We start from the raw sequence: 23,350 nt of genomic DNA on the forward strand, positions 1-23,350 counted from the left end.
GGAACAGTCAACATAGTTTTACCAAAGGGAAGTTGTGTTTGACCAATTTGATAGCCTTTTATGAAGCTGTAAACAGGTGGATAGATGGTGGTAGTGCAGTGGATGTGGTTTAATTTGATTTCAGTAAAGCATTTGACACCGTCTCCCAAAGCATCCTCACAGCAAAACTGAGAAAGTGTGGGCTGGATGATCAGGTAGTGAGGTGGATTGAAGGGAAGAAGGCAGAGAGTGGTGATCAGTGGGGCAGGGTCTAGCTGGAGGCCTGTGTCTAGTGGAGTCCCTCAGGGGTCAGTGCTGGGACTGGTGCTGTTCAATATATTCATTAATGGCCTTGCTGAGGGTACAGAGGGCACTGTCAGCAAGTTTGCTGATGATACTAAACTGGGGGGAGTGGCTGACACACCAGAAGCCTGTATTGCCATCCAACAAGACCTGAACAGGCTGGAGAGTTGGACAGAGAGAAATCTAATGAAATTCAACAAGGACAAATGTAGTGTGTTGCATCTGGGAAAGAATAACCCCATGTACGTGTACAGGTTCAGGAATGAACTGCTAGAGAGTAGTGTAGGGGAAAGGTACCTGGGGATTCTGATGAACAGCAGGATGAGCATGAGCCAGCAATGTGCCCTCGTGGCCAAGAAGGCCAATGGCATCCTAGGATGTATTAGAAGGAGGGTGGTTAAGAGAAGGGCAAAAGAGGTTCTTCTTCTGCTCTACTCTGACCTTGTGAATATTGTGTCCAGTTCTGGGCCCCTCAGCTCAAGAAGGACAGGGAGCTGCTGGACAGAGTTCAGGGCAGGGCCACAAAGATGATGAAGGGAGTGGAGCATATCCCTTATGATTTAAGGTGGAGAGAGCTGGGGCTCTTTAGCTTGGAGAAGAGCAGATTGAGAGGTCATCTCATTAATGTTTACAAATACATAAAGGGCAGGTGGCAGGAGCCAGGCTATTCTCACTGATGTCCAATGGTAGGACAAGGGGCAATGGGTATAAGCTGGAACATAAGAGGATCCTAAGAAATACAAGGAAAAGTTTCTTCACTGTGAAGGTGATGGAGCACTGGAATGGGCTGCCCAGATGGGTTGTGGAGTCTCCTTCTCTGGACACATTTAAAACCCACCTGGAGGAGTTCCTGTGTGACCCACTCTAGGTGGTCCTGCCCTGAGAGAGGGGTTGGACTAGATGATCTCTCAAAGTCCTTTCCAACCCTTGAGATTCTATGATTCTGTGATTGTGACACTGGATTTCAGACAAGCTGAGTTTGCCCTCTCCAAGACCTGCTGGTAGGGCTCTCATGCAATAAGATTCTAGATGGTAAAGTGCCCAAGAGAGCTGGTTGATCTTCAAGTGCCGCTTCCTCCAAGCCCAGGATCAGTGTGTCCCCACATGTAGAAAAGCAGGAAAAGGAGGTAGGAGGCCTCCAAGGATAAACAAAGATCAGCTAGGACAACTCAGGCAGAAAGCAGCCATCTATAAGAGGTAGGAAAAGGGCCTGGTTTCTTGGGAAGAATATAAGAATGTTGCCAGAGCACACAGGGGTGCAACCAGGAAGGCTATAGCATTTTTAAAATTAAACCTTGCCAGGAAAGTAAAGGAAAATAAGAAGGGGTTTTTCAGGTACATCAGCAGCAAAAGGAAGATGAGGGGGAATGTGGGCCCACTGCTGAACACAGAGGGTGTCCTGGTGACAGATACAGAGAAGGCTGAATACATTCTTTGCTTCAGTCTTTATAGCTAACGCCAGCCCTTGGGAAGCCCAGTCCAGCAAGGATAATAGGATGGCCTGGACAGCAGAGGATTTGCCCTGGGTGGAAGAAGAAGAGGTTAAAAACTTTTTGGGCAAGCTTAAGGCTCATAAGTGTATGGGTCCTGATGGGATGTATACAAGAGTGCTAAGGGAGCTGGCTGATGTGATTGCCACTCTCCATTGTTTTTGAACAATCATGGAGGACAGGCAAAGTGCCTGAAGACTAGAAAAAGGCCAATGTCACTCCAGTCTTCAAAAAAGGCAGGAAGGATGACCCAGGAAACTACAGGACAGTCAGCCTCACCTCCATCCATAGAAAGGTGATGGAACAGCTCATTCTCACTGTTGTTAATAAACATATGAAGGAAAAAAATGGTTATCGGGGGAGTCAATATGGAATCACCAAGGGGAAATAACTGTTTGACCAACCTGATAGCCTTCTATGCTGGCATGACTGTCTAGCTAGATGAGGGGAGAGCAGTGGATGTCATCTACCCTGACTTCAGCAAGGCTTTTGACACTGTCTCCCATAACATCCTCATCAGAAAGCTCAAGCAGGGTGGCTTGGATGAGTTCACAGTGAGGTGGATCGAGAACCAGATGAATGACAGAGCCCAGACAGAGGTGATCAATGGCACAGAATCGAGTTGGAGGCCTGTGGCCAGTGGAGTTCCACAGGGATGGGTTCTGGGACCAGTCTTGTTCAACATCTTCATCAACGACCTGGATGAGGGGACAGAGTGTACCCTCAGCAAGTTGGCTGATGACACCAAACTGGGAGGACTGGCTGATTCCCCAGAAGGCTGTGCTGCCATTCAGTGGGATCTCGACTGGCTTGAGAGTTGGGCAGAGAGGAAGCTCATGAGATTCAACAGGTGCAGAGTCCTGCACCTGAGAAGGTATAACCCCATGCACCAGTACAGGCTGGGGATTGACCTACTGGAAGAAGAGTGCAGAAGAGTGCAGAAGAGTGCAGTCTGCAGAAGAGTGTGGCCAGCAGGTCGAGGGGGGTTCCGCTCCCTTTCTGCTCTGCCCTGGTGAGGCCTCATCTGGAGTCCTGTGTTCAGTTCTGGGCTCCTCAGCTCAAGAGGGACAGAGTCCAGTGCAGGGCCACCAAGATGATCTGGGGAGTGGAGCATCTTCCTTATGAGGAAAAGCTGTGAGAACTGAGGCTGTTTAGTCTAAATAGGAGACTGAGTGGGGATCTCAGTAATACTTAGAAACATCTTAATTGTGGATAGTGGGAAGTTGGGGCATCCCTTTTCTGTTGTATCAAGTGACAGAACAAGTGCTAATGGCAAGAAGCTGGAACACAAAATGTTCCATTTAAAAAAATTATTTTACTGTTCAGGTGAGAGAATCCTGGCACAGGCTGCCCAGGGAAGTTGCAGAGTCTCCTTCTCTGGAGGTTTTCAAAACCCGCCTGGATGTGTTCCTGTGTGACCTAATCTAGGTAGACCTGCTTCTGCAGGGGGGTTGGACTAGATGATCTCTAAAGGTCCCTTTCAACCCCTACCATTCTATGATTCTGTGATTCTATAAATAATTTTCTTTATTTTTAATTGGTGATGGTCTTTGGACATACAAGTAGCAGCTTGTAGCAAAGCCACAAGAAACAAAGCAATTTTTGTTGTTTAAGGTATGTCTGGAGTGACTTTGTAATTAAATGCATCATGTAGTCTGGAGAATGAGACAGATCTGAGAATATGTGGAAAATGAAAGATAGAGGCTTTTCTCCTTGGATTCAAATGAGATTTTATTTTTATTCCCCTACACATTTGAAATACGCTTCATATCAAATATGGAGCTATTCCTGCTCAGTATATCAATAGCATTTGCAGAAAATACTCCAGGGAGTGACGGAGTTGTGAAAACATTTTTCAACACTGTCTACATAGTCTAGTTTAATTTAAAAAAATTAAAATTCTCAGCAAAAAATGCCATTTCTTAACACTTCATTGGACATCAAGCTTAAACTTTTTTTTTTACAGTCTGACAGTTTGATCCAAAATATTTACTTTTAGTCATATACTCCCAAAGATTCATAAGGCATGACCTTTAAATTCATCATACTGCGATCAAGTTCTACACTGTAATATATCCTCTGAAGATAGTAGAGATTAAGTCTTTCTTTGAGTAGCCTATAATTAAAAAAAGAAAAAAAAGGATAATTTGTACTAAGGTGAAAAAGGGAGATACAAAACTCATAGATAAGACAAAGATTCTGAAGAAAAGATTCATAATTGTGAAGACAAGTTTTCAATGTTTTGTGGCATATATTTACTTGATAGTGACACTAAGAAATTGTACTGTTGGGAAGCACATTCTTTTAGTAGCTGTCAGTTTACAAGACAAATTAAGAGATTCCTAGATAAGTCATGTAAAAGGTTAGACTATTGTCCCAACAACATCTAGTGAATATATAAGATTATTACCAGCAAAATATTTATCACCTATAATAGATAATAAAATAATTCTAATACATGTATCCTATATTTGGTATTCTTTGCCAGCTATCTGAACAGAATATGTGATATTGTGATTTGTATCTTATAGCTCAGTAAGACTCTCCTGCACAGCTTCCAAATGAGGTGAAATGGGGCATTTCTTACACTCTGAAATTACCTGGGGGACAAGGGACTGTAAAATGGATTAATTCAGGTTAAATATTTCAGGCACAGTAAGCCTATATTTTCCAATATTTTATTAGAAAATTCCTCACATGATCATCTGGATGTTCATGCCTACAATTTTTTTTTCTGTTGAGATAGCTTTTATACACTGAAAGGTGCAGTCTAATCTTGAACTCAGCATGCTTCATCCTTCAAAAAGTGTTCATTTTAAAATTACTAACAATAGTCATTTGATGGAATTTATTTTTTTTCATAGCCCATTTCTCCCTCCCAATCATCACATTTTAATATTGTTTCTCTTGGCAAGCTACTGTTAAGGAAAGACGAAAATATCAGTGTTGGCACAGTTGCTTCTCTACAAGTGTTATCAGATATCACAACCTGTGACTACCTCTATCACATTAAGAAATACGATTGTTCCTAAATAATTGTTCTGTAGCTGGCATATCTAGCTTAGCTTTTTCTTACAACTCTCTTACATTCTCTTTTTAAGTTTCATATATTTCTTCTGCAGTAAATTATATTTTTATGTGGGGAATAGGGCTCATTGTGCAGTCAGCTCTTAGGCCATTTAATTAATATTTTTTGTGCTTTTGCTAGATTTCCAAATTTAATTATGTAGTTAATTTATTTCCCATGACAGCATGCATTTACAAAAGTCATTATTCTTCTTTTTGGTTATGTAATGTCCTACATGCTATGATTGTAATTAACACCTTTGGAGAATTCAGTCTCTGTCATGCAAATGTGCATAATAACAAAGAAGTCCAAGAGGGAGATATGCTTTAAAATAACTTAGATTTTATTGCTTATGACTGTGCTTATGAAAGTTCAGCAGATTTCAAACGTTCTTACAGCTGCACAGCAAGACTGGAAACACAATAGCTAACTTCTCTGATCGATCATTCAGTGAACCTCCCTATCTCCAGAAGAAAACAACATATGCTAGTTGTGATTGCCTGTGTCTCCTATAATGCAAAATTCTATTTGTAGTAATGGTCAAATAAATCAATTCTTTATTTGAACATAACTGAAAAATTGTTATAATATTAAAATGCATATCAGAAATGTCTACTTTTCCTTTAACTTATTTAATATGGAAATACATCTTTTTCATATAAAGCTGAAAAAAAATCATACAAAATCTGTTCTGGATAAAACTTATTTGCAATCTTAGTCTATTTTTTGGGGCAAAATTAATATATAGACAAACATTGTTATAATACTTTGTGGAGATTCCTCCTCTAGCATCCCCCTATTACATGTTCTGGTGATTTGACAGGGTCAGCAGATGCAGATTTGTTACAGAAGCCCAACAAAACATACACCACAGAAAACCACACATATACACACACAAAAAAAAAAAGTTTATATGTTCACTTAACTTCTTCATAATGACTTTTTTAAATTATCGAGGTAATGCTATCAGGAGATAAGTCCAAAGACAAATTCATGCATCAAAACACACTATGAAAGTTCCTAGATATTCCAGATAGTCTGGTCCATAAAGCTTATGTAATCTAATTGTACATCATTCATTCTCACACATTATTACACCTCCAAGTACTGCAAGCTTACTTGAACAATCTATTGTCCATAAAAGTCTGTGACTTCTAGTCTATAATTCTCCACCTCACTGTCAGGATTGTACCTGTGGAGCAGTTGTTACAACAAGATTCTAACTGAACAGTTCTTTTATCATAAGAATATTTAATGACTGCTTATAAATGTGGTACACTGAACAACACAGAAAAGATCTCGTGACTGTCATAAAATCTAAGAGGAAAACAGGTTATAAAGTATCATGACATGACCACAAGTGTTTCTGTATAAAATTATAAATGAAACAGAGTATGACCTACTTGTTTTACATTTTCACCCCATGCGTGCATTTTTGGGTTTTTTTTTTAACTATATTAATTCTGTACTTGTTCTTTTTTAAATAACTGAATGCAGAAGCTTATATTGAAAATAACAGAGAGAAAAAACTCTTGATGTTTTTACAACACATCTGAAATGTTGAGGTTATGGATATGGAACTATGCAATAACTATGAAATCCTTAATTTAAGGCCAAGGTACAGTGAAGTGTTGAGATTCAAAAGAGAGGAAAAGGCTGCAATGTGATACCAATTTTAGCTTGCACAAAACATTGAAAATGTGTCAAACTGTAGAAAAAATCTGACAGAATTGCTAGGGCAAGAACAAATAACCTGTTTTATCAAACCACAAATTAAATAGTAATATACACATGCAAAATAAAAGTGAAGATAGTAAGTTTGCAAAATGCAATCAGTGATGCAGAAGAAGCAACGTGGGAGACTACTTGAGTCTAATAGGCTTCCCAAGATGTTACACAGTAAGCTAATAAAAACATTCTTAAAAAAATACTGAAACTTACTGCAAATTCTTACCCAAAAAACATTTACAGAGTTCAAATACTTTATTATGCTCAAAGAGTACAATAATTAAAACCTCTGCAGTCACACATAATAACTCGAGATACAATTATAGCAACATGTAAAAGCAAAGTAATTTTTGCTTTTGCAGTAACTACTAAACAAAAGTAGAACTATATACAGGAACTCAGTTCCAGTTCTACTAAATTATTCTGAAGTTCTCCTAAATCCTGTCCAAGACAGAACACGTCATTAAAGACAATAGGTGAGACAACAGCTTGGTCCAGGAAAAGCATTTCAGCTATTAAAACTTATGAAGAAATATCAGATCTACAAGGCTGGGAGGTAATGTACAAGAGAGGAAGGCTCAGTGAAAATGGTTGGGATACATTTTCTTTTTTTTTATACTAGCAAATCTAGTCAGGCAAACTTATTGTTTTTTTCTCTTTCACAGTGTTCTTCCTTACTCAGTTATTTATCCCTGTACAGTAAGAACTTCAAATTCAGTCTTTGATTGCTCACTGATATTGCTGAAGTGGTTTTCGATTTTTTTTCTGATATCTAGGGCTCATTTGGGAAAATGCATCTTTGCCTCTTCCTTCTTCACAGAGACACAAATCTTATCTGTTCTCATCTGTCTCTCCTCCTGGTTTAACTGTGGAGAAACAGTATTACTTATCTCTGATAATTTGTCAGTAGTTTACACCATTTGTACAGTATCATCAGCTTATTGCAAGCCACTCTTGATACTAGGCAGTATCGTGTTCCCCTAGCTCATTCTCTGCTTCTGCTCCACCAGCCCATGCAGATGCATGCACAGATCTCACCAATTACACATACTGTCTTTGCAAGCCTGCTGCCTATTTGTATACAAGCACCCACACAAGTATGTCCCACTTCACATAACAGAATTTTAAGAAAAGAGTGGATATGTGGATTGGGTTATTTTAAACATGTTGTATGTCTCTGTGACAACACTGTGAATGAAATTATTTCCTAGAAATGCTTTATGCATATACTATGAATATCTTGACATTAAATGTGGAGAGAATCACATATTATTTCCAGAAAAGGAGTAAGCTAACCAGTTCTAAAATGTCTGGAAACCAACGGAAAAGAGTCCTCTGTAATATGTCAGTTGTTACCTTGACTAAAACCTGACATAATATTTGGTAATGTGATTTGGAGAGTGTGAATAAAACTTATAGGAGAAAAAGTAAGGAAGTAATAAAAGAAAGACAGGTATTTTCTTAACTGAACAGAAACAAATTTGGTCATATAAGCAAATGTGCAATTTATCTTCATCTTACTCAAATACTCTTCTCTTCTTAAACTTTATGTTTAACTTTAATAGTACCAAAAAGATGTTATTGTTAATTAAATTTTATTGCATCCTGATTAAACGTTGCCTTTAATCTCATGAGTAAATGCATCTAATTAAATGGGGGAAAAATGCTGCAATCTGGCTTCTCTTTGAAACACTCTTCCATAACACTCAAATATTTTTTTCAACAGAAGTTTGAAATACTCTGCACAGCACCCTAGAACATTTCAGATATTAATACAGAGGATGCATACATAGAAAATACACATCCTATCCTTCCCTAGTGTTCTCAGCATAGTTATCATTCTGCTTTGATAGATCTTCCTTTTGAAGTGCTTTTCGTACACTAAATTGTAATTACTTTAATTCCCTGAAAAACCTGAGTAGTGAAGAAGAGGGTAGGCAGACAAGCATTAAAAATCTTTGATGAAAACATATTTTGAAACTTGGAAGAAAGTTTTAGTGAGAAAAAGCCCATCGTTTCAGTTTAGTATAGTGTCACTATAGTTGAATGGTTTCAGCATAAATACACTGAACCAGGAGGTGTAGAACCACATCGTCGAAAATGTTGCTCTTCTGCAATCTACTTATAAATAGCACTTGAGGTCTTGTTGCTTTTTGCAATTAATTCTAAAAGTGCATGAAAAGATATTGTGCAACAAAAATAAACATTCCTGAGTTTATCGGTACCCTCATGTCAGTTACATTCCTGAAACTTAAAATGTCCCACCTTACCCATATCTATCTAAACTATTTCTAGGGCATCATTTTCATATCTGAATGTCAAAGTCAATCTAATTCTATTTACTAAGGGTAGGGACAAAGGCTATCTGAATTCAGATGAAAGTACTCTATATAACTGAGCATATACTTACAATCAGTAATACTATTAAATGGTTGGATATGGGGGTGCAGGTCATAAAAATAAAAAGTCTAAAGAGCAAAATTATAAAACCTCTGAACATCAGAAGGTACTAAATGAACCCCAGAAGAGTTGTAGAGAGGACAGATATCAAAGGGGAAAACTAATAAGGGACGCACAAATAACAAATCCACGTTCTATAATGAAAAAAGTCACATAGCACTACTTGTTGAATCTGAACACACACAAATAAATCACAAAAGCAGCAAATATTCTTTACAAAGTTACATACACAACAAACAAAACCCAACTGTTTGAACATTTTGTGTTCACTGAGATTTATTAAAGCAGCAAATAATAAAGGCCAAAAAAATCAGACACATGCATGTCATGACTTAAACCTTTCAATTAAATTGATAGTTTAGTTGCTTTTTTTCACTGACCTTACTATCCTGCTCCAAATATTTACACTTTTTGCTTTTCTTCCCTCTCCTACAGAAAGGAATTTTTCATGGAAAATAAAGGAAAGCTGACTTCCCACATGAGTTAGCTAAAGCTATGTGATTTAAAGTATCTAAGCATCCTTCCACAGACCTTTGGCTGTCTCACACACTCTGGCTGTTCACACGGCTGGAGAACCAAGTCACCCTCCCTGTCTCTCTTCTCACAAATCCCAGCATGTACCACACCACACAAACAGTCTCTCCTCCCAAACTTCACTGGGGTAATAGACATCTCAGAAAAGGCATCCAAAGAACAAAAAAAGGCAATCCAGAAACTGCCTTTGTAAGGTCTGTACCGGATGACTTCATTTATCTTGTTTGTGTCCATTGTAGTATCTGCTGCTGTGCCACTATATTGACCAGATACTACTACTTTTACAGTAATATAACATAATGCAGATTTCTAAGGAACTTCTGGCTACAGGACATTTGAATTCCTGGCCACGGAGCTTTGAAACACCTGTTTCTTTTCAGTTGCTATGGTTATTTCCTATCGATTGTACACTGATACGGTCTATAGACTAAGAGCGATTCAGGTCAAAAGTCCAAGGTAACTTAACTAGTTTTAATTTCACAGATATAGAAAGGACTACTTGTAAACATTCTCAGAAATCTCTCCAAGAAAAAAGAAGACCTCATGCATCTCTAACACTTAAAACTCTGTAATTTAACTCATTCCTAATGTATTTTTTCCTGTCTAAAATTCTAAAATTCCTAGTTTATCTGACAAGTGTTAGGCTAAATTCAGAGTTACAGCTAGGGGATGATAAAGAAGAAAACGAAGGAGAGAAGGACTCATAAAATGTCTGAGGTTAATGGCTAATGCTGAAACCTTAGCTGAAAAAAATCTTGGCAAATTTTCCATCACACTCTTGTAAGTAAAATCAAGTTATATAAGCCCATTTCTGAAAATAGTGCTTGGAAATCTATGAAAAACAAACAAAAAACCCCTATTAGGTCTTCCTTTCCTGACACAACTCATGCAGAAAGAACAGATTTAAATAAATGTTTCCACCAGTTTCTTAAACACTCCTTAGTAACTGGCCCAGTTTGCATACAATTTTCATGACAATTTTTATACAAGACAGTTTTCAGAAGACACAATGGTCCAACTTTTCTAGAGAGAAGAATCATAAAATTTCTTAAAGAGATCTTAAAATCTTACGTACTAAATCACCTTTTCTAATCACAAGTAGTTACATGCCTTTTACATAGCATACTGCCACCCCACTGTATAAGCGGGTGAACTGTGTGTTCCATGTTTGTTTACCTCATCATGTAAAAAAAAGATGAAGGTATTTTGACAGTTCACAATGAGTCCATTTATACCTTCACTGAAGAGAAAATATTCCTGTCATATGACTAAAAATGATAACCCAATTATTCATGTGAAAGGATAACAGTCATATGATGAACAAAATGCATTTTTGTGTTAACAGTTGTACATACCAGGGCCATTACAGAGGGGAGCTATGGGCGTTATAAAATAAATGGGGAAGAAATGGGTTGCCAGAACAACTCATCCATCCACTACCCACTTCTTGACTGTACCTGAATGTGATTTCAGAGCCTTGATATCAGAGAGCTAGGTACAATCACAATGAGTTGTTCTGGTGCATTGAATCTGTGGTGGTCATGTTTGGCATTGCTGCAACACACACTAGTATCTATGGTGTTATACACTTGGTTCTTATGCTGCCTATGTACATAAATTTCTAATCACAGGAAAAATATCACATGAAATTTGTAAAACTAGTGTTATTTTGCCAAGTAAGATGGGTTTTGTCAGTTACTCATGGATTGAATAATGTCATGTAATCAAAATTTTGAATGTCTAAGTGAGCAGTGGACTAAACAAGAAAGATGTACATATAAATTCATCGATTATTCTTAAAGTACAAAACAGAAATACAAGAAACTTAGAGCAATCACAGAATAGGTCATAACTATGGTGGAACAAACTAAATGTCCTAAAACCAGGATGTCTTCTCCATGGTGCAACATTCTGGAGTAAGATAACAACTACTCTATTTTCAAAAGCACTTTTTTTTTTCCTATGAGCTGTCTAAAACAGATACATGAATAACATGGATATGGAATTAAAACCACAATAAGGCCCCTATAGCCAAAGCATCTAGAAAATATATCTGTAGCATAGCATCTCAGTTTTCTACATAGATAATCAAGTGAAGTTGTATCAGTAACTACAGACTTAATGGGACTTGGCAACAAACACGTGTTGTGCACAGTAGTCCTTCTTCCCTTTACATGTCTGATCACATATATTATTGCTTAAAATGAGTGTTTTTTCCCTCCATCTTCTCTTCTGAAATACTGTTCTTTGCAGGTTCTCAGGTAATTTACTGCAACTCTCTACTTGACTCTCTACTTGCTGCTAATATGGGACATTCTTAAAATATAATTTAGACATAGCAATGACATGTTTAACAACAGTATCTTGCAGGCCTAATATGTCAGGTAATTGAGAGGACTCTGAGCCTTTCCTATACTCCATGTCATGGTGAGAAAGGCACTTTGCCCAAACTCAGAAGTTTCTGGATCTCACTAGAGCAAGTGTATTCAAACAAAATTCCAATTTCTAATACTACACCAGTTTTGGCCCTTTTGTGTTGCCCAAAACCATTTTTTCACTTTGTGTCTGTCCCTTTTAACACTCTTCCTTTCTCTCTTGTCTTGAACTGTATATAATAACTGTTATAACACATACATAATCATACAGGATAACTTCCCTCTGTAAACTTTCACAAATTCACAAACTCTATCCTAGCTCAAACCAGGACATTTACTCATTTTCATCTTGCAATGTAGAACAGCTTTAAATGATTTTTTTTAATTCTTGCATATTCTTCAGTATAGACTATTTTATAAATTATTTAATACAGACAGCAGTTAGAGATCCTTCATGTTGTGGGATTTATGCATAACTGTTAAATGAATATGAAATAACCTAATTTCATTTTTTTTTTTTGCTGTCAAACATGCAAGTTTTGACCAGGTACATTGGTTTCAGAACAAATATTCTTCAAGTATAAAGGCACACTTACTTTTCTTCATCCTTTGCAAGGGTAAAAATATTAGTTTATCAAAGGAGCATTTTAGCTACAGAAATACCTGCATAGTAAAGGTTTAGGCATACATGTACATAGTGTGCAATGCATATACCAGTCTCATAGCTATTGTGTGAATCTAATTTCAGACAAGTGAATATAAACTGGAATAGTATATCCATATGCTGCTTAGAATGCATAATTTATTTTCTTTGAACATATTTCATTGCCCTCCTTTCTTTATATTACATTTTAATTTGAAAAATGATGTGAGGGAAATGGTCAGAATAAAAAACAAATATCTCAGGACCATCAAAGCAAACAAGAATGTATTACAGAGTTACAATAACTTTCCATGTAACATTTTAGAAAATAATAAATTAAGTAATGATATTATGCTGCTATTTTCCAGATGATGGATGCAACAAAACTAATGTCTCTTATAGATTTGATCAGAAACATATCTCAGAAGTGAGTGGGTTACCAGATAAGTAGTACTAGTGGATCACTTTGCAAGCGTTCCCCTTTCCATCTTTCCTTTGTTTATCATAGCAACTTCTCTAATAAAAATCACTGTTTCATATACAATATGTATTCCTACCATTCTTTTCTATCATGTCCTTCTTAATTTGACCACTGTTAAAAGATAGTCAAGTGTATGCTATTCTGCTTAGGGGCGGAGGAGTAACAAACTGCAAATAAACAAATAAATTTAAAACATTTATGTAAAAGATAAATTAAAGGAAAAAAAAAAAAGGCCTAACTACTCTGGCCTGAACAGCCCAGAATGAGATATGTGCTTCTGCCTCTTAAGACTACAGTTTTTCTTTCTTTGGAACGAAAAAAAAAAAAAAAAGTATTATTACCTAAGAAATCAAGAAATCAGAGCAAATTAATTAGCTTTTGTCCAAGCATATATATTTTGTCTTACTTTATATAAATTACTGTTTTAAACTTCATATCTGAAATTAACCTGAATCACAAATTAGAAGTCTCTCTTTTATGTAGAGATTCATGCAGAGATCAAAATAACAAATATACACACCTACATAAATGCTTTATGAAAAAAAGTTAACCTGACATTTCATGATAAGCTGCTCAATGCTTACCAGGTATGTGCAACAGTGAAACGCCGTTGTTTTGGTATGTTGCTATTTAAAAGCATCCTGCGCAAAAGCCTTGGAGAGTTTCGAGGAGAAATAACTGGAGACAGCCGAGGAGAAGCAGACGAAGATTTCCTAGATGTCCTGGACTTTTCATGTTGCAACAGCTTTTCCCTCAGGGTCTTCACAAGATCTTCATTTAACCATGGATTTTGACAATGTGTATTATTCACTTCAGGAATAGCCAAGGTGTCTGGACTTGTCTGCTGAGCCATGTTTCTCAAGGAAGTTTGTTACTAAGGTGTAATGCAATCAAATATTGGCTTAACTGCTTAAAATATTTCCTTTTCCCAAGAACAGTGCAGGGCTTCAACTCCAGTTCAGCCTATTCTGTTTTCAACATGGTGTTGCCTGCCTTCAGTGCCTCTCTATAGATAATCATCTACAAAGAAAAAAAGCAAGCTAACTCCTCCACAGAAACCTATTAAACATTACCACTCCTCTCACAGCCCTGCTGCCAAAGATCACTTACTAGCTATCGTACCAAGTGAGCACAGGAGGAAGAAACTGCTTTAGCGCAGCCTTTGTTGGAGCTGTAAAGCTGCCTGTTAAACTATTGGAACTAATGTGCTGCAGCTGGCTGAGTGACTTCTGGTTATGTACATAAAAAGTCCTGGAGGAGGGCTCAAACATCAGATATGTACTGATTTTGTTTGGTTATTCTTTCGGTTTGCTTATTCCTGAACCTTCAGGGAGGCAGAAAGGAAGGGGAACTGCTGAATAATCTCTTCTGATTTTTTCCAGGATTTACAATATTTATCTTTGTAGTCCCCACTCAGAAATCAAGATTACAAGCTTTTACCTCTTAAGTCAACTAGCAAATGACACAACTAGCAGAGTTTCGGTTTTACCTTCTCCCTCCTGCCACCCACAAGTCAATTTATCACAACCAGTTTTCAAACATATTTAGAAAAGGCTAACACTTGGTACCTTACACTTTCCAGAAAAATAAAAAAACCCACACTTACAATCTGCACATAGACCAAAATCAAACTATGACAGCTGCCAGTACCTGTTTAATCAGATGTTCTTAATTTTGTGTACCATCATAGCATGATACTACTTGACCTACAGAAATGTCTTTTTGCTATGCACTTTTGGTTGGAAAACAAAAGGCATTCAAAGATAATTTCCAAAATAGAAAAAAGGCATTAGTACTTGTGGGTTTTTTGGTCAATACATATGACTATTTGATTTCATTTTCAGATTTTTTTTTCATGGGATTATACATAGCAGATGTTGATGTAGTTTTCAGAGCCACTTTGTTGATCAGTTCTGAAAGTCAAGGTTTTAATTTTTGATTAAAACAATTTACTTAGTCTATTTGGAAAGAATTTTTTATAAACATGTCCAATTCTCTTCCTAATACACTGAGAGCAGACAAAGACCCATAATAACTGGTGATAGGCTAATATTTGCTTAAGCTTGGTATATTCACTTTTACAGCAACAACAACAATCTTTTCGGTTATAACCACACTTCCTGTTCATCCTCCAGGAAAAAAACATCACCATTTTGTGAGATACGTCTTTTTAATATCAGAACACTGGCTAGACTTCATTTTTTTTTTGGTGCAATATATTTTTCCTCTTTCCTTTTCTCTCACATTCCAGCTTTCTTTTGCTAATAAGATTTTCCTTTTGAAGCATACACAGTGTCCAGGCTTACCACAGTTAAATGTCCAGGTGTGAAAGGCAAATACTGTTCTCAGTGTTATGCTAAAATCAGAAATCCTGCAAAAGCAGCCTCTCTCACAATGCAGAGGAATCACCTTTGTACTTAGCACTAAAGCCACAATTCCTGATGTGGATTATCAAGAGAACATCATGATGCTGACAAAGTAGAAGAGAACAGCAACTGAAAGGTCAACTTACTTTAAGAATGACATTGCTATCAGGTGTTAGACCCATTATATAGACAAGTTTAACTGTATTGCGTCATATGGGAAATTTGGTAACCATATACTTACAAATTTAACTCAATACTGAGCAGCACCACAGAACACAGAAATCTCTGTGCGTTATGTTTTTTGTGTCTTTTTCTAAAATTTTACAGATGTAATCACTGTGTAAAAAATAACAGTGATGAAATATAGAATAAAGACCAGATATTAAAACTACAAAATCAAAAATTTTAACTATGTTTTATGAAGAAAAAAAAATAACTGGAAATAAAATGTTAGTCCACAGATCACAAAAGAATCTGATTAAATAATAACTAAAATGCAATTAACACAGTAACTGCTTCCACTCTTTTCTGGTTGAAAGAGTAATACAAGCAGCACTGGTCCTCGATGAGCAAAGTAAAAGCACAGAAATGTTTATATCTATGAAGAATGAATGAATCCTCTCTCAGTCTATTATTCTTTCTGAATCATTAAAAAACATTAGCAATTCTGTATGAGTCCAATTATGTTTTTAAACAACACAGTTTGTATAATGACAGCTATGTCCTTTATGCTATGAAATGCTGCCATCTGATGTTCTGTTCTACAGCCTGGTCTTCAGATAACTGCAGCAGCTTTACAGAATTAGACCAACTGACCGTCCGGAGATCAATGAATCAATGATGTCAGTGAGACCATTAACATTTATTACAGTGGGGCTGGGATCATGCTTTAAGTGGCACTATGTTACAAAGATAATTATAGAAGAGAAAAGTATTAGTTCACAGATCAGCAATTTTATTAACCTTGTTCTTAAAAACATTAGAACTAAGTCAACAAGAATCATTAACTTGACACCCTGCATTACTGGCATTGAGTGGGTTTGCCACATAGTCAAAGAGGTAATATGTAATGTGTATAGAACAGGAAGATAAGGCCTTTTAACACAAAAACTGAGCTCAGTCATTATAAAGTTCAAATTCGCACAAATAGCTGACTAAAATGCATTTCCTTACTTGGTTATAGGTTAAATTTCTGAATGTGAATGTTCCATTCCCTCAGATACCTTATTTTGACATACAGAATCACAGAATGGTTTATGTTGGAAGGGATCTTAAAAGACCATCTCGTTCTAACTTCCCTGTCACAGGCAGAGACACTTTCTACTAGACCAGCTTGCTCAAAGGTCCATCCAACATGCTCTTGAACACTTCCAGGAGTGGGACATCCACAACCTTTCTGAGCAACTTGTTCCAGTGCCTTACCACTCTTATAGTGAAGAACTTCTTCCTTGTACCTAATCTAAAGCTACACTCTTTCAGTCTGAAGCCATTACCCCTTCTCTCTTCCTTAAAAAGAAATTTAAAAGCCTGTGAGTACTAAATAAGATCTTCACATGCTCAGAACCACCAAATAATAATTTCAATTACTATAAGCAGTCTCACAATAGAAGTTATTTAAGAATCTGTTGTGCTAATTTATGTAATGCCTTGGACACATACGTGCTATGGTAACTTTCAAGTATGCTCATGGAGTCAAATGAAAGCTTTCACAATGATTTTTTTTATAGACTAGAAACATGACCAGTCTTCACTGTAATAAAAAGCAGAGATCTAACTTCCAGCAATATTGAATAACCACTATGTGAGTTAGACAAAATGTTTATGTTACAGACAAGACTGGGGAGAAGATAAGGCAGAAAAGGGTAGACTGCCCACATGCTAGAATAACAGCTTGAAAGAAAATTATTCCATGAGGAAAAATTATCATTTCCAGTTTAATGTGTCTAGCTCTATATTAAAAAAAAAGCAAAGTACAAGTATTTTTTCCCTATAATGATTCTGATTAATTAACAGCCCTACTTGACTGTATTTTAATAAAGTCATATGTAATTTTCCTACAAAGATCACCAAAATTATTATTAAAACTATAAAACATTGTCAGCTACTCAGGTAAAACCCACAATATGTGTTTTGTACATACATTAAGAAAGCATAGGGTACAATTCCAAAAATTACTGTAGGCTTTTTACTCAAGATTTAAAAGTATTTAAAAATGTTTTTTTCCACTGAGGTAATTTTCTGGGCTCTTCTCCAGTCATACTAGTGAAATGAGATAACTGGAATCAATCTGTGAAATTTCACCAAAAATAATGTATTTACTGATTCTTTCAAAATAAGAGTATTTGAGATTTGACATATAACACCTTTCTAAAATGTAATACTGATGTTGCTTTAACTATGTCTGTATTGTCTGTTCTAAGGGCAGTTGATTCACTTTCTCATTTAATGTTCTAATTTAAAGTATTCAACAGTTAAATTTAATTTTGCAAGTTTTGCTTAGTCGCAGCCGCATAAGTAAAAGTATCAAGGTATCAAGATCAGATTTAATTCTTCCTGCTACACCTTTAACTAAATCATAAAGCTCAGGACAAAAGCAGAAATCTAGAATCTTCTCAACAGAAATTCAGTATTATAAAAATCTAGAAGTGCCAGTAGCTTCTGTTCTCTTCTAATGATCAGTTAAAGATAGTAAAAAATTAAACTCAAGCATTCAATTATTGTACTTTTAATAAATATTCTTATAAAATATGTTCCTTAACAGACTTAAAGTACTCACATTTCTGTACTCATGAAGACTAGAAAGAGCTACAGAATACAGAATAGAATAACCTACTAGGTTCTACAGGTAATACTGTGCAAGATTAAACATGCATTTGATCTCACATAAAAGAGACTAAATAAGGATTAAAAAGTAATTTCTGTGTTGCAATTACTTTGAACACAGAGTGTGATAATGTTACTTTTCTATTATAACTACTAATCAACATATAAAACATATTATGAGATTTTGGTTACTTTAAACAACCTTCAGCAGCATTTTTCTTATTAGAGCATAAATGCAATCACTCAAAAGGAGTAAAAGAATTCTTTAATATAAAATATGAACTTGGGACCAAGTAAAGAATTCCAGACACATAGCAACACAAGTGAAAGAACCATGCTTCAACATGTAGCTTTTTTGAAAGCAAGCACATCAGTATGACAGGATCATAGAAAAATGCATGTTGGTAATGACCTCAGCTGATCAAGTCCACTGTCCTGCCCAAAGCTGTAAGGTCAGACCATGCTGAGGTACTCCAGCACCTGACAATAGTGTAGAAGTGGAAAGAAAAGAAGACAAAGTCTTCTTCAAACAGGTGGTTGTGAGGAATGAGTGCTATTCTGTAGTTTAATTTTCTGAAGCAAATAGCAGAATACTGAGAGTCAGATGTGACTAAGAATTCTAGATAAAGAAGGAAATAAGAATCTTGGATACTATGATTTGGAAAGGGAGGTTTATGCATGAATTCAGGAGTATAGGAAGTAAGAAAACAAGGAAAAAAAAAGGAAATTAATAGATGATAATAAGTCCTAATAAAACATACTGTACCAGAAAAGTTCATGGTACCATTTTAATAGCTGCCAGGAGCCACATTCTTAGAGAGTTGATAAGATATGTATGGATTTGGCAAATGCAGCATAGTGCTTATCAGACCATTTTCAGTTACGTGCAAAAGCTGCTGGAGAGACCATAGGTACCATGGAGCTGCAATAGGTAACTAAAATGAAGGTTGGTTGAACTTGGCATAGAAATGACAGGCATGCTCTGACACATAGAAGTGTCTATAGACAAAGAAATGGAAAACATAATTCTAAATATTTCAAGGAAATTGCAGACTGCTATGTTTACTCTGTGCAATTAATCTAAATAAATTTGCAAAAGTATGCTAATGGAAAAATAGTACCTAAAATGGCATTAAAAGACCAAATCAGGTCAACTTTCCAAATAATAGTCAGATAGACATGCATCTAGAAGTATATTTTCAGGAGAAGACAGAATAAAGAAAGAACAGTTGGTGGTTCATTCAAAGTTGGGTGTAGTACATGTACCATCATCAACAAAACACTTGGTGTCACTTAAAATTTTAGAGCACTTCTTTTCTTGAGAAGTTCCTGATTAAAACTGTTTTCATAGTATCAGCTCAGACTCAACTTACAATTCAATAAAGTGTGTTGAATTTAGTCAGTAATTTATATTGGTTTTGAATGTTTGGAAATATTGTCCTATTCTAAAAAAATAAAGTACAGTTAAGACGAGCTACTGGATTTTTGTTCTGTTTTCTGTGCATGACAGAAACAAAAGAGATAAGAGAACACTAAGTATAATAAAATAAAACAAATAGTTACAACAGCTGTGTATTACAAAATGGCCAGGGTCCACTCTAAGAAAAAAGAGGGAAGATTTTGCAATCCATGCACAAGGACTTCAGCAATATTTTACACAAATGTCAGAGAAAATAGTGTTATACTTTCAAAATAATTTGCTAAATGGAATATGGATTCATAACAGAGCTTCCAAAAGAGCTCCAAACTTTAAACATAACAGTACAATTTGTTCCTGAAAAATGAATTGAAAAGAGATTCTCTGAAATCTTAACAAGTTCCTACAGTTCTTTACAATTTGTGCTCTTACAGAGAACAAAGAAGGATATTTTCAGAATGCAGATTGTTTGCAGAATAAAAGTCTACAAACTGAGAGCTATTGAGGGCAATCAACTGTTGGCCATAAATAATAGAGTGGAAGGACTGTCAAAGACCACCTACTTAAAAACACATGTTGCCATACACACACAAATAAAACAGTCATCTCAAAAGCAGTCATCTCAAAAGCAGTTATCTCAGAAGCAGTCATTTCAAAAGCAGACTACTTAACATTTGGTTATAAATGAAATTGTTACGTCAATACTGCATAGGATAGCCTGGAGATTTCCTTCTAACAAGATTAGATGTTTCTTAAAGAAAAGGATTAAGAAAAACAATTCTGTAATCAAGAGCTTCCACTAGAAATGACTGACAACAAAAACTCATTTAACTACTCAAAGAAAGCTATCAATATTTGAAAATACAATGCCTTCACTATACCAAATCTTGGAAAAAAGTGTTAGAATATGTTAAAATAGCTAAGAGAGTATTCATAAATATATATATATAAAAGGATTTATTTAAAAATATTCTATTCAGAGTGGCAAGAAGCTTGGATTGCAAGGAAAAGACAGGCAGCATCATTGCATAGAAACATAGGATCATTTCAACTGGAAGACTCCTTAAGATCATCAAGTTCAGGCTTTGTCCTAGCCCTGTCGACCACTAGATCATTTCCCTTAGTACAACATCCAGTCATCTCTTAAACACTTCCAGAGACAGTGACTCCACCACTCCCCAGTCAGCCATGACTGCTGATAAATGATGGACAGTGGCTTGGTAAACACCCATGCCAGTCCTCTCAGCACTCTAGGATGTATCTCATCCGGCCCCATAGATTTGAGTACATCAATGTGGAGCAGCAGGTCACTGCCCATCTCTTCCTGAATCGCAGAGAGAACATTATGCTCCTCACTCCTGTCTCCTGGCCTGGGGGGCTGGCTTTCCCCAGTGGAAATGCTCCTATCCCTAAAGACTGAGGCTGAGCTCCTAAATATTGTCTTAATTGTTTTTGGGCTTCTAGTAGCCACTTTGTCACGACCCACCTGAAATAACAAAAGTGAGTAATACAAAGGCTTCACCAGAGTGGGAAGTTTGCGTTAACATGTCCTTAACCTGTGCCCCAGGGAGACTGCAGACTTCTCTATGAAGTGGATCCAAACAGCATATTGGGCCCTCTGTCCCCTTCAGGAAGGAGTCACCCACAACAACGACACATCTGATTTTCTATTTGGAGCTAGTTTTGATACTTGGTCTTGGGCAACTTGGCCTTGGTGGCACTTCTCACCTGAGTGAACTAACCTCCTCTCCATCAGTCAGTTCCTCCTGCAGTGCCCCATACCTGTTCTCAAGAAGAGCTGGGGAGGTGAGGGAGGATGAAAAGGGATTTGCCTGCTTCCCTGAGCAGAGGTTTGTTTCCATTTGCCCCAGTCTCTTTGTCCCCTCCTTCTGCCTTGTGCAAGAGGGGAGGGGATCCTCTGCTTTTTGTGGAGCCTCCACTTGCTGCTTTTGTCTCAGGGAGCAGCTCCACCAATCTATCTGTCTCACTGATTGGTACTCCTTAACCTCTCCATTTCTTCCCTTAAGCTCTGCCTCCAGGCTGAGCAAATCATTCATCTGGTTGCACTGGACATAAGTGTTGTCTCTGCCACGGAGAGACATTCCCTTATTTCCCTTCCATATGAATTAACAAAGAAGGAAATTGTCTCATATGACAAGTAAGAATAAACAGAGTAGCACTAATTTCTAAATGATTGTGTAAGAAAACATTTTCTGGGGTAAGATTAAGGGAAATGAATGTATTCCAGATTACATCAAAGGACAGAAGCATTAGATAACATTACTGTCACTCCAATGCATAAAGATATCTTAACTGTTAGTTAATTGCAATTGAAAGACATGGCTCACAAACAACTCTAAGTAGAAATTGCTTTGCAGAGCAATCCAGAGAAGGAGAAAGCAGTAGAGATAAGAGGAAGCAAAGTGAACCAAGCATGAGCCCCACCTCACCAGTCTGTATTTAATATAGACATAGACTTGATTTAAAAGTACAGCAGCTAGGCAAGTTGTGTTTGGAATCTTAAAATTTCCTAGACCTGAGACAAGTACTAGTAGAGCTTTTCTTGTTTTGTCTGTGAACGCATGACAGCTTTGTAAAAATCTAAGGATTAGAACGTATTACAAGCACTTGCCAAAAAAAAAAAAAAAAAAAAAAAAAGCAGCATATCATCATTCCAGATTCCCAAATGTCAGAGTTTATTTATGAAGCTAACAGGAGCAATAACTTTTACTAAACTAGACTTAGCTCAGGCCCCCCAAGCATGGTGGTTAACCCAGAGTATAATGTACAAACAAACAAGTACATTTCTGAGAGGTCAAACACATGAACAGAAAGTTTACTTAATAAGGAATCTAGACTGTCTGTTGTATTTCAAGTAATCTGTTGCTTTGACCATGCTTTAAAAGCTGGGAGGAAGAAAAAGAAATATTTATAAAATCAAGAGAGAAGATTAAAAAATTCAGTCTAAAAATCTACTTTATAGTTTCATAATTAACCCATTGTCTGGAGATGAGCTACAATAGCAAAAAATAAATGGATTAAAAGACTAATCACAGCTACTCGGAAAGTTTTAATACCACGGGATTCTTCAGAGTTTGGGGATTTCTGCTTAGACTGATGAACTCATGGATGGTTCAATTTAGGCTTGTTATTGTAAATCGTTTCTTAAAACTTTCAAGTTATTAAAATTTTAAGTAGAAAACAAAAATATTCTTTCTAAGAAACCCCTTCATACAATTCACTTAGAGTCATTCCCAAATCTTCTCTATAGGTGTTAAAGTGGTCACTTTAGATATCTGTAAGAACCTGAACATACACAACACAAAGGATTTACTACTACAATGTTAATAAAATTGATAGAGTGTATTCTCATTCAGATGATAAGGCTCTCTGAACAAGTTTTGGGAAGAAAAGTCCTTCCCTGCATGGAAATGCTTGGGACTGTGATACAAAAATCATATCACACTTTTTTTCTTTTCCCCAGAAAATATAAATTTTATGATTTTTAGAAGTCTTTCTGGAGTCAACAAGATATTTCTGGTTTTGGCAATTCTATAGTGTGCATGTCTCTATCTTAAGAAGTTAAGAAGCAGGCCTCAAATAATTTCAGGAAATTTTTGTGGATATAAATGGAAATATAATTCTATTCTGCAGAATTTCAGCCTACAGTCTTAAATACTGTTA

At 36.4% G+C, this 23,350-nt stretch overlaps 1 protein-coding gene across 8 annotated transcripts in view; it reads right to left on the reverse strand.

Annotated features, from left to right (window-relative positions):
- PDE4D (phosphodiesterase 4D) overlaps window positions 1-23,350 on the reverse strand; it is a 600,878-nt gene that overhangs the window by 335,757 nt on the left and 241,771 nt on the right. Inside the window, exon 1 of one of the 8 annotated variants that reach the window (XM_062017697.1) lies at window positions 13,645-13,913. The exons of the other annotated variants lie outside the window; for them this stretch is intronic. Within the exon in view, the coding sequence (XP_061873681.1) occupies window positions 13,645-13,913 (269 nt within the window). Of the gene's footprint in view, window positions 1-13,644; window positions 13,914-23,350 lie in introns of those variants that run through there. 8 annotated transcript variants of the gene reach the window in all.

Source organism: Colius striatus, chromosome Z (assembly GCF_028858725.1).
Source record: "Colius striatus isolate bColStr4 chromosome Z, bColStr4.1.hap1, whole genome shotgun sequence".
NCBI lineage: Eukaryota > Metazoa > Chordata > Aves > Coliiformes > Coliidae > Colius > Colius striatus.